The sequence below is a fragment of the Echinops telfairi genome, unplaced genomic scaffold (assembly GCF_000313985.2).
Source record: "Echinops telfairi isolate 266 unplaced genomic scaffold, ASM31398v2 ScPeMD7_1;HRSCAF=3_0, whole genome shotgun sequence".
Classification (NCBI taxonomy): Eukaryota; Metazoa; Chordata; class Mammalia; order Afrosoricida; family Tenrecidae; genus Echinops; species Echinops telfairi.
In genome coordinates, this window is record NW_022103896.1 from 41,239,252 (window position 1) to 41,252,553 (window position 13,302).

General features: G+C 39.8%; 1 protein-coding gene across 4 annotated transcripts in view; it reads right to left on the minus strand.

The window, feature by feature from the left end:
• MTDH (metadherin) overlaps positions 1-13,302 on the minus strand; it is a 65,237-nt gene that overhangs the window by 39,998 nt on the left and 11,937 nt on the right. For all 4 annotated transcript variants that reach the window (XM_030887639.2, XM_030887734.2, XM_004697464.3 and 1 more), the window contains exon 2: positions 5,823-5,924. In XM_030887639.2, the coding sequence (XP_030743499.1) occupies positions 5,823-5,924 (102 nt within the window). The remainder of the gene's footprint in view (positions 1-5,822; positions 5,925-13,302) is intronic.

Genomic DNA, 13,302 nt, shown 5'->3' on the forward strand with positions numbered 1-13,302 from the left:
GCAAACGGATTGTCTAACCCCAAGATCCCAAGTCTAAGAAGTGTGGGGGCTGGAATTTGATCCCAAAAGGGTGCTCCAGACACTGGTCTTCTAACCACCATCCAGTTTTTCTTTTGGAAACCACCATCCTACTTCTGAGTAACATAGAAATCATTTTAAGTAACAAACTTTTTACAACAATGCGATTCTTTTCAGAATGGTCTCTTCATTGCCATGAATTTTTTTTAAAAAAATCCCCTTAGTTTCTAACTCCTTGCTAAACAGTCCTTTAAATGGACAAATAATGTATACATTCCCCCTACCCCAAGTGTCTTAAGAACATAATCATTTGGCATTATAAAAAAGATCAATACATTTAGAACACTAATTTTTTGGGAAAAGATAAACGTGTGGTTCCCCCTTAAAAGATGGTCATCTCTATAAAAATATTTTGTCACAGGATAATGCATTTCACACATGGTGCTATCTCTGTTACCTTACAGCTAGGCTCACAATGATGTTGTTGAATCCGAATTCTTATCAGGAGCAGTCACGTTCACTGTCACTTGTAGTGGCTATGCCTACATTACTGTCACCTACAAGTTCCAACTTCACAGTGCTCTACATTTGGCACTATTCACACTTCTCACTTGGCTCAAACATATAAGCAAAATGGGCATGGTTAATGACAGATGGTCCAAGGGGCACTTTTCTCTATACCAGCAGCTCTCAATGTTTAATTCTGAAATACAATGCCAGGCTGAAATTAATTCCGAAGTGCTGCAAAATGATCCTTTTTAAAGTAGAAAAAATTGCAGCTGATTTCTTCCTTTTGAGGGGTGTAGTTTAAAACTAAAAATTGATGCTGTGGTTAAAGTGCTAGGGCTGTAACCCTAAAGACTGGTCGTTCAAACCCACTAGTCCACACAAGGGAGAAAGATGTAAAGCTATGTCAGTCTGCTTCCACAAAGTTTCTTGCAATGCATGTTTCAAATAGTGAATTAGGTGAAGGGGGGTTCAGAAGGACTTATACCCTTGGGTGGCCACTGAGTCAAACTCAACTCCATAGCGGTGCTGTCACACTCCCTGCTTAAACTGGACTAACGGGAGTTCACTGCTACTACTCTGATACATTCTCCTGGGAGAAAGAAATAGGGAAAGTATTGCAGGTCCGGTGTGTCCCACGACTGTACTTTATCTCTCTACCCATCCCCTAATTCTTTTCTTCCACAGCACCTAGCATCACCTTACAGAATGCAGCTTTTTTTTATTTTTTAAAGTTGGTTCTCTCATCACACTTCATGAGAGTAGGTACTCTTGTTTTATCAGTGCCTATCTTGGATTCTTAGTGCCTAAAATAATACCTTGCACACAAAAAGTGTTCAATACATATTATGTCTATTAAGTAAGAATCTAAAACTAAAGAATATAAGTACGAACTAAGTAAGAATCTAAGAATCCCAAACTAGGTCGCCAGCTCTCCCTCAGTCCAATAAAACTTCTAGCTATCCTATCAGCATACTTGATCCATGATCCCAGACACTGAATAATTTAAATGTTCGATGTGAACTCCTCAGGCTTGGTACACTGCACAGTCGGCAGCAGCACGGCTATTGACTCACAATCTCAAGCATTCACAGGGAACCTTTCCTAAGAAGTCCTTTCCCCACATGGCTTTTACATTAATACACTAGCCAATGAATTCCACCATGAGATCCCTTTCTTAAGTCAACCTTAGCCTCCTTAAAACCAACTCCATCATCTCACCATGTTTCCATGGCCCCTTGCACCTCCTGGGGTAAAGACACTGGGTTCTAGTCTTGGTTCTATTACTTGTCAAGAGTTTAAACAGAAGTCTGGGGTGGAAATGAGGTTTTCCTAGCAAGACTTCCCATTCATAGAAAACTGTGTTGTTTAGCTTAAAGGTGACCTCAACATATTCTAAGAAATCGCAAAGCTACTCGAGGTCATAGACCCAAACCATGAAGACTACGCATTATCTAAGTACTTTGGGTAATGAAATATCCTGATAAATCCAGAGTTTAGAACAGGGACCAACCAAACAAGAGAGCCAGTAATTTTCTCTTGCCATTCTTCTGCTCTAGATACACAGTCATAGACAAAACTTAAACGAATGAGCTTTATTTTCTACAAAGTCGGGAAGAAAACCAGATTTAGTTTGTGTGTCGTGCCATAGTCTGCTAACCCCTGGTTTGCCATGGTTGATTTCTGAGAAATAAAACGGCGCTTCATAAAGTACACGGAAAAACTCAGTATCACTTTTCATACCACTGGTCATCTTGTACCATGGACTGACCTTTCAATCTTACATGATTTTGCAAACATCAATCATTCAGAAACTCAGAAAATAGGGATTCACTGAGTTATAAGCAATTCTCCCAAAAGTTAACAAATTTCATTTGCAACCAATACTATCAGTTGTTTTCCTTAAAGTGACAGGATCATTTCGGCTATTGTTGAGAAAACGTCTGCAAATACCCAATTGAGTAGCCATGGTTTAGCCATCAGTCGCTTTCTTTCAAGTAAAAAAATGAGGGTAACATAAAATACAGTTCAGCTTCCAACTTTATCAGTCAAGACAAGCAATGTTATTCAGTATATTAGCTAAAATATTGTGCACCCTGCATAGCATCATAAAAATATCAGGCGTTATTAGTATTCTTAAATAGCAGTCATCAGTGATTCTCTTCTAACTACTAAAATAGTCGACTACACTGGCACAGCACTGCCTTCAGCCTGTGCCATCGTAATGGTGGCCACATTTTATTAATTTTTTTCTTATTAACAATCTTTAAACGACTACCTTAATTCAGCCCCCTACTATCACAGAAGCAAAACTGATCCACTAAGAATTCTGCTCCCAGCTTAACACATCCTAAGTTTTTATCGTAACCAGACCTGATGCTAACTAGTCAGACTGGTCGAGAGCTCTCCCTCACACCTGGGATCACGTTCACCTGCTTCTTTCAGGTTTCTCTCACTGAAACACCAAGCTCACAGATAATAGTCCAGTTAGACCAATTTTTTCTGACTCCCCAAGTAGGACCATCTTTCTCCACTGGCAGTTCATACCATGCTATCAGTTATCGTCCCCGTGCTTCTCTTTCCTTCAGTGGACTCATCTCCAGGAGGGCAGGGGCATTGCATATTTCTCTCCCCTCCCTTCAGCATATGATACACACTGCATCCAGTCTGGCTCTGAGTGCATTTACCACAGAACAGCAACAACGAACGAGGCACTTGCTTGCTCGCCCCCCAAAAGCTTTAGACAACAATGGTAACGTAAGGTCTGAGAGCTAGTTTTTGGCATAGATGAAGGAATGGGGGTGGGGTGGCTTCAAAAAGATGGTGGGAAAATGAATTTAAAGGTAATGGAATTTTTCCATGAACTTTGGGAAGCTCCCGTGTATCCTTTCTATCAATGTGGCTTACTCAAGTATCAAGGCAAGGAACCCAGCACTTTAGCTTCGTGTGTGATTACTCCACAGCAGAAAAATCATGCTTTTCAAGTATCTAAAGATGTGGCTTGGAGATGAAAATAGAAGATATGATAATGTACACTGAGATGCATATGTAAATTAATCTAAGAGATGCTACACTTTGAACACAAATATACAGACACCGACACAGGGCAAGAGCATACTAAATGAGAAGAAATTCGTTTCTTGAACTGGACCAAAAAGCATAAATCCAAGATGCAGAATAACAATAACATCAGCCATGAACGGTGGCATTTATTATTGCCCAGAAAGTGTGCATGTATAAAACAAACCCCACAAAACATCAAGCAGGACAACAAATGAGAAGTAGAAGTTTTGTACTGAAAACAACAACAAGATGACCACTGAAAGGAAGCCACATGTCAAGGAACAGAGTGCAGTGTTTTGGCGATAAAATAGCTGGATTCAAATCCTAGTTCAGAAACCATCTGATGCGAGGCAAACCATGAAATCTCTCTAATATTCGGGGGCATTATCTGTAAAATGTGACTACTGGTATTTGCCTGCCAGGGTTTTTAGGAGAGTCAGATATAATACAGTGTAGTCAATAGTACAGACTTTGAAATCAGATGGATCTGATCAGAATTGACAGTACTTCCATGGTACTCAGGTAACTCAAGCTTCAGATTTCTCATTTTTAAGATAGGTTATCTACAGACATTTTATTAAATTCTTAAAAGTACACATAATATATACGAAAATAAAACAAAACATAACACCTGACATGAAACTGCCTTCAAGCTGATCCTGGCTCATAGTGACCTCTAAGGAGTGGGAGGGTTCACAGGGCTTCCAAAGCTGTAATGTTTACTAGAGCCAGCAGAGTCATGCCACATCTTTCTCCCAGAGCGGCCAGTGGATTCAAACCATCACACATTCATTTAGGAGTCTAGCACTTTAACCACTACGTCACTGTAGTCAGTAAGTTGTCCCTAATAAATCTATGTAAGTATACTCCTAGAAATAGACACACCCTACTTTGCACAGAGCCTGCCACATTATAATAAGTATCAACTTTTACAATTATTCCTATAAAAAAATTTCACATTAGACAGGTTTATATCCAGGTACTCTTTATCAACATATGTAATTAATCAAAAAGAGATTCGTGATAGTTCATGGATTATTCTAACTACAAAACTGAATAATTTAGGGATGAATGTCAGAGTTAAGTATAAAATTATCATCAAGAGGGACAGCCAAAGAATAAGGAAAGGCTAGGAAGGAGAAATGGTTATGAAGCAAGCAAACCATTCACCCTAAAAACTCACAATCCCTAAGATAAGAATTTATTTGTTTTTATCAATTCATTTATTTACTATCAATGTGACGGTAAATTTTTCTTTTTTAATTATTTATCTTCTAAAGGCAAAGTCAAGCATACATTTAGCCCCCCATTCCCACCCAGAAGTGTCTTTTATTTCAAGACCTCCTATCTGCCACTGCCTTGGCCCTCAACTCGTTTCACCAGGCCATGGAGGGTGAACGGTTATCATCAATTCCTTCCAAGATGTCCTGAAACAGCAACCATCAAGTAACTGCAGCAACCATTTCACATGACTGTTTCTGGGGCCTTACAAACTACTTAACATAGCTAGCCACAGGCCCTACTCCTCACAAAAAGGATTAGGCAAAGGGTTCAAAATGGCGGGGAGGTAGGAATTCAATGCCTGAAAGTGAATTTAAAGAGAAGCCTTTCTCCTACAGCTGCAGAAACCAGAGTTTCTTGTGCATTCTGACAACTTCCAAACCAGACCAAGTAAAAATGGCTTCATTCTAACTATGGCAACTAGAAAATTAAAGGAATGCACCATTGATCGGTTATGTCTGGAAAACTTCAGTGTATATATAAACCTTTTAAGTGACCCCACTCTAGAATTCTCTTTTGCTAAATAAAGGTAAACTGTGTGCACTAATAAGTAGATAATTATGTCTCCCTCACAACACAAACCCACTAAGCAATTTTGGTAAGCTTTTTTATGACAGGAGTGCTATTAACAAAGGCAACACAATTGTTTTCTAGTAAGGGATATATTTCTGGAATCTTACTCATTCAAAAGGCATTCAAGCAATGATGGAATCTTGTTTGCACAATAAATATTTAAAATGCCAGACTAACTTTAAAATACTCCACGATAAATGCTTCCCATTAAAGTAAATTTAAACTCTCACTATCCACTCATCCACTACACTGAATTCCCAATGTCACACTCTTCTTTACGTGGAGGTATCCTTAAGATTGTGTGGAACAGAAAAACATCATTTACAGAATAAGCAACTCATTATCAAGGATCCTGCGTATTTCACACGTGCCTCACTTACCTTTTCATTTTTTTTGTCTGCCTCTACTGGTTGCTTGGCTGCGACATTTCGGGGTGGCCGAACAACTTCATTCTCAGTCACCTCCACAGTTCGTCCATCTGGCTGTCCATGCAACAACAAAATACCATGTTATAAAACAGCTTGGCAGAATACAGCAGACTTTTACAATTAAATTCTACCCCTTGACTCAAACTTAAAAGGTTTTTGTGTAGCAATGTTACCTAGGATCTGATGAGACTACTGGCCCCCTTCCAAATTGTTTTGTAGTGTAATAGTATAGTTAATGTATAAACAAAATTCTGATATCACAAATGTATTCTCTGAGCAGTCCCTCCAACAACAAAAACATATTACAATGGAGACTGGAAAATGAAAGTAACCTGTATTTGCATTCTACCAACTATAGCCCTCTAAATGTAGAATGTTTTATTCATTATCTTTGAGCCTTATTTCCACACCAATAAAACAAGAGGTTCAATCTACTCAAAGCTTGGCAAACGTTTTCTGTAAAACACCACATAAATATTTTAGCCTTTATGGTCCACATATTGTCTGTTACATAACTGTACAATTCTCCCACTATGGCACAAAATGATGGAATCTTGTGATTCCATGAAAGAGGACAGATAGCATGGCTATGTTCCAATAAAACTTTATTTACAAACACAGAGGTAGGGCCAGGTTTAGCCCATGGATCATAGTTTATTGAGCCTTGTATTAGATAATCTCTAATGTCCCAGTAATTCCATATAATACTGTCCTGGGATTAAAACTCTTTACCTGTTCACTGCTATAACCTAAAACTTCTTGTAACATTCCTAAAATAGTAGATAGCATTTAGGGGTGCTCATGAATAGAATGGAATTAAGCCTGTGGTTTCAAACCTTGGCTTTTAATTAAAATGACCTATGGGCTGTTTTATTCAGTAAATAATTCTGAACCTCACCAGAAATTTATCTGATGAATGGGGGGCCTGGTATCTGTGTTCTCTTTCTGCATCCTAGCACTTCTCAGGGCGCCCAGGCCTTACAAAATAAAACATCAACAACAAAGTAAAAAAGGCTGCTGAATCAATAAAGCAGAGATGCACTCAACAATTTGAATTCTCAAAGCTCCTATAACTGACTTTCTCAGCATTTGTTAAAAATTAACAAAGACATGCGATGAGGACAAAAAGAGACCAATGACGTTTTAAGCTCAAATCGGTTTACTTTCCTAAGAGGTGTGGGGCAAAAAGGTCAAAACAAAAGCTGTTCTTTAGCTGATCACATTCTTAATTAGTGTACATCTAAACTGTTGGATCCCAAGTCACTTGCTAATAGTAATGGTAATGGCAAACCCAGAACTACTAAACTCCAGGTCTCCTCACCCCTGACTCTGCCCTTCTGTGCCAGCTCTTTTTCTCTTTATGTGCACATGGAGGCAGGTATATGTAAATATTTTGCTGAACTCCAATTATAAATGCAATTTAATAAAATCAGCTCCCTAATACATATTTGACATGTGCAAGCACCAAGGAAGTCATCAGAAGCAAGGCTTCCACTCATTTATCTCAGTTCTCCACGTAAACAATTAGGGACTGATTCAATTATGTACCTCATTATTTAATGCCAGCCCATTTTGGGGCTAATTGAAAGAGAAACCACTTCAAGTACCACAATTACACTAGCTTTTTTAATGTTCACATTAAGTCTCAAATGCATGTTTATAGGAATTTAGTACAAATAAAAGGTTTTTACAAAGTGGCCTATGATATATATTGGAAAATTAACTTGACTACCCATTATTTACTAGGGAATCAACCCTGTGGCAAAATTCTCAATCTTAGATGTCAAGCAAAGAAGCTTGAAGTACCAGTGGACTTCGTGTATTGAGCAGTTCCATTGCCTCTTTGGAAGGCAGAGTCGATGGGAAAGACCCTTTTAAGAGCAGCTCCCCTTCCATTTTTAATTTAGGATAAGGACCTACACTTGGCACTCATTAATTTTTTGGTCTGGGTTATAGTTATCAGTTATCCCCCAAACCAGGGACCTGGCCCTGTTCCCCTCCCCGCATCCACCCCTATGAGAAAGAAAGATAGATAGGTTAGGATCCATTGCTCAGCAGTATATGCCCATTAAGTCAGGTCAGATATATGCCTGGATTTAAATTTTCATTCTTTCACCCAATATATACCTGAATCTAGAGTTACAATAGTGCTAGAGATACAAAAGTGAATCGTGAGCAGATGGCCAGAGTACATGTTCTTTATGTGTTTTGTTTTTTATTGGAGAGTGGGGTGGGGGGTGGCAAACCAGAATGAAAAAAACTAGCTGACAATAAGGAGAAAGAATGGAAGAAGGGATTGGGGCTGAACAGCTGATTAAAAAACCAAACCCACTGCCATGAAGTTGATTCCAAGTGATAGCCACCCTAAATGACACAAGAATTGTCCCTCAGAACCGCACTGTACAGGAGCAGGCAGCCTCACCTTTCTCCCATGGAGCTGTTGGTGTGTTGGGACCACCAACATTTCGGTTAACAGCCCAATGCTTATTAACCCACTACATTACCAGAGGCATAGTGGCGTCTTTCAAGGAAATAATGTTCTTGAAGTCAGTCAATCTTCGATCAATTCCATAAAATAGTAAAAATGTTTAAGTACTAAGGAACCCTGGTGCCATAGTGGTTACATGTTGAGCTGTGATGTGCAAGGTCAACAGTTTGAAACCACCAGCACTCCATGGGAGAAAAACAGGCCTTTCTACTCACGTAAAGAGTTATAATCTTGGAAACCCCCAGGGCAGTTCTCCCTGTCCTATAGAGTTGCTATGAGTTGGCATCAACTCGATGGCAGTTAGTTTTTTGGATTTTGTCCTCAAGCAGTTTTAAGGTTTAGAACAAGATACGTATTATAGACTTCCACTTCATTTGAGTAGACATGATATATTTATACAACAGATTCTCATTTACAAGAGTCTGTAGTTGAATGAGAAACATGTAAAGAAATGGTGCCAATTCTCTACTATCTCTTCTAGAAAACAGGAGAGGAAACCCTTCTAACCTATTTTATTAGGTCAGCATTATCTTACAACTCAACCCAGAAATGGACAGTAGGGAAAAAAGGGGAAATAGCAAATCGAATCCAACAATGTGTACAAAGAATTATACACCACAACCCAAAGGTAAAGATTTAGCCCAAGCATGCAAAATTACCTCCATATCCAAACGCCAGTTAATGTCATCTATCACATCAGTTAAGAAAAAAGTATATGATCACATCAATAGATGTAGAAAAACACATGACAAAATCCAATACCCATTCATAATAAAAATCTTCATAATAAAATGGAGATAGAAGGGAACTTCCTCAACTTGAGAGTAAAAGATAAGTGGTTGTCAGAGGTGCCAGAGAAGAGAGGAAAGAGACGAACAGATGGCGCACAAGACAAGATACTTTTAGGGCAGTGTATGATACTATGATAAATATATGCCATGAAGCATTTCTCAAAACCCATAGAACTGGCCAATACCTTGAGTGAACCCTAACATGAACCATGGACATGAGTTAATAGTAACATATCTGTATCAGTTCACCAATTGAATTTTCTAGAGCTGCAGTCTCAATCTGGGGGGTCAAATGTCCCTTTCACAGGGGTCTCCTGATTCTTAACAGTAGCAAAATTACAGTTATGAAGTAGCAACGAAAATAATTTTATGGTTGGGGGTCACCACACATGAGGAACTGTATTCATGGGTCGCGGCCTGAAGAAGGTTGAGAACCACTGCTCTAGAGGAACGATGCCATCTTTCTGTAAACCTAACTGCCCTAAAAGTATGATCTGTTGAAAGAAAATAATGCAGAGACGATCTGAAATTAAGCTCAAATTCAATATGGATTCACTGTAGCTTTAAAATTTTCCTCGTTCTACCCTTTGATTTCATCATTTGCAAAATGTAAGGAAGATGAGTAGTTAGTTACCTTATGAGTTTCTCGTCAGAATGGAATCAAGTACTATGTGAGAGTACACTTTTCCAAAAAACACCTTCTCTTTCAGTATCATTTCCTTTTCTGAGCCATGACAGTCTATTACCCTCTAGCCCACACTGGAATATGTGGGCTATTTCCTAAGAGGCAAGCTCGAAATGAAGTCAAATCTTGATGGACAAAGGGCCAAGAAAAAGTTGTATCCAATAGGCCCAGACAAACTCTAGGAAGTCAACGAAATACTGATTAAGTAGATACATTCTCAGAGTAGCAGTCCCAATTAACTAGAGAGAGAGTGCAGTAATGTACTCACAGCCATGAACAAGGGATCTCTTGACCATCAAGAAAGAGGAGGAAAGAGCAAAATACACCTTTGGACCTGAGGTCATTGCACTGACCCCCCTGGGTGTGGGGCATGAGAGCAGACAGAGCAGAGAGGCCCCCTGGCAGAGTGGGTTGCCTCAGGCACCTCCTCTGGAGAGCTAGGTTTGTGGACACACAGTTAAGGAAGTCAGGGCTAAGTGCCTTTGAACTGAGGCCAAGAAGCTGCGTAGGAGTTCACAGAGAGATGTGCTTGCAGATAAGTTTCTGACCAAAAGAACTGTACCCTGAGTATATACTAAAGAACTTGTTGACTTCCCTGCAAAATCCCCTAATTTTAAGTAATATCTGTTGAATTCTGTGCAGTCACTGCAATGAATTATTGAACCAAGCACAGAAGTGAGTGCCTTGGGAGCGCGGAGGCTGGGCCACAATTAGTGTCAGCCAGTAAAGGAGAGAGGTGGGCAGAGGCGTATCTGACAGGAACGGCCACGAGTCACTGCTGCAGTTAGTTTGAACCCTTAAAGCCTTTTAAAACAAAGACAAGAAAGACACAATCCCTGCCCTCAAGAAACCTAGAGCCTCAGTAAAAGCCGGGAATATAACACCAGAAACTAAAACATGAGACAGAAAAAGATATGGGGCTGGAAGGCAAGATGAGTGACCAGGGCTGAATTCCCAAATGTGGGTAATTTAGTGTTCCACTGGAATCTCATTATTCTCCGTTCAAAAGTATTCCGAGCACGCAAGAGGGCTGTGTGTGAGTGTGTGCAGTACATGGGGTAGGAGGGGAGGAAATAACAAGTCAGTCAAAAGAAGTATTCTTCTCTAGCCAAGAGGTTGTTGGACTAGATCGGCCGGCCCCCTTCTCCACGCTCTTTCCATGCGCTCTCTTAATCGAGAAGGCTTGGGTGGGTCAATTTCTTAGTTTTAGTTGTGAGGAGCTTTGACACAAATTCAAGATAGAACAATTAGTTTCTGGATAGTTTCAAAGCACTGGATGGTATTTTTCATCAAATTGTGTTTTTGTGTACACAGACTACCCAAATGATATACAAATACAAACACACATAGACCAGTTTTGGCTATAGTAATTTACTAATTCATTTTGAAATTCAACCGCAAAGTTAACTCTTCACTCAGAAAGAACTCTAACAAATACGAGTTATAATTCAAATTTGTAAAAACAAGCCATCTATATCCTAAGATTTTGGGGGGGAGAATGAGGGGCTTTTCATCCCGCAGAGTTAGTCTCAGAAACTCACAGGGACAGTTCTACTGCCCTGAAGGGTGGCTAAAAGCTGGCATAAACTCCATGGCAGTGAGTTTGGTTTCAGTCATTTCCTGTATTCCACATCATCTCCTGGGGCAACCCTCCCAGGGATGCTCTGGCCTATTTTTATGAGATGGGGAACTACCATTCAATTTCTTTCCACTAAGCCAAATTACACTATCGGTGACTTTGGAAAAACTAAGAGCGCTTCAATGTCAAGTTTCCACGAACAGGCTGACATTAGTAGTAGAGGTGACACTGCAGACAAGCCACGGCCTCTTTTCTCGACTCCTGATGGCTGTCTTCTGGACCCCGGATATTCGTACAACCACTTGAAAACTACTGGCATTGTTTACTCGCTACCATCACGACAATGCCGATTCACAGCAACCCTAGAGAATGGGGTAGAACTGCCTCGCTGACTTCCAGAGACCCTACTCTTCGCAGGAGTAGAAAACACCACCTTTTCCCTGTGGACGGATGAGTGGTTTCCAACAGTGGGCCACGTGGCTCACCATCCAATTCATAACCACTATGCCACGCGCGGCATCGTGCAGAGAAAAAGGTGCTGTTTAAAATCGATTGAACACCAGTTCTTTACTTGATTGGTAATAATTTAAAAATAACTCCAAGGATTTCACAATCTTCAGAAATAAACAAGTTGCTGTCAGGTCATTTCTGACATGTCACAACCCTCTGTGTGTCAAACCAGAGCTTGTGTCTCACATGATTTTCAGTAGCTGTTTTTGTTCATTTGCTTTTTCAGATGAAGACTTACAGCTCTTTCTTCTGTAGCACCTGAGTGTAACCTCTCTCCAGCTTCGTGGCTAGCAGTTCTGCACATTATCCACTGATGCCACTTAGGAACTTCCTGAGTAGTCAGTCATGGATACCATCAAGCAAAGCAAAACAAGTAAGCGGTTCTTGTTATCGGGCTATAATAAGCACAAGTCTAGGTCTTTTTCTGTCAGAACTGCGACTGAGTCTTTCTGCAAGGCCTCTGGCAGAACACGAAGAAGAGATGAAACAATTCTACCACATAACTAAACTGACAAGAGCCAAAAATGTGAGAGCTTTTGTAAAGGTTGCCATATTTTTCAGCAAAAATTCCTGATTATAAAAGTAAAAATGTAAAGCAATACAGAAAGGTGTAGCGCACCAGGAAAATGAGATCTGGTCTATGAAAGCAATTGACTATCCTGGCATATGTGACAGAAAGCAGGGAGGTACAGTGAAGGTGACAGTGAGAGATTAGGCTAGAGACGAAGACACGTCTTTGAGGCTCTTTTCTGTGTAACCTTGAATGAGTCATCAAGATTCTGACTTATTCAAGGAATATTTATTTTATTTAGCACCCGGGATTGTTTTATCAAATGACTAATCATTTAAGAATTACAACTCAGACCTTGAGATAAAACCCCAAATAATTAGGGCCATTAATGAGGGAATTGGAATAAACCTGAGAACCTCGGCACAGTGAATACATAGGCTATCAGAAAAAGGGAAGGATACAAATACAGGAGTCACAAATAGACAAGTGGGATACACTGACGATAAAACACCTGTGTACATCGAAAGAATTCACCAAGAGAGTAATAAGAGAGTCCACCGACTGGGGAAACATCTCTAGCAATGACACATCAGACAAATCTACAAATCAGACAAAATCTACAATACTTTGCAAGCTTACAATAAGAGAAAAACTGGCTGCCCACTGAGGAGGTGGGCAAATGACCTGAACAGAAGTTTCAGAGTTTGAAATCCGAATGGCCAATAAACATATGAGAAAATGTTCCTGATCATTAGCCATAAGAGAAATGCAAATCAAAACAACTATGAGATACCACCTAACACCAAGATAGCCCAATTCAAAAAATCAGAAAGCAACAAGTGTTGGAGGGGTTGTGATGAGATAGGAA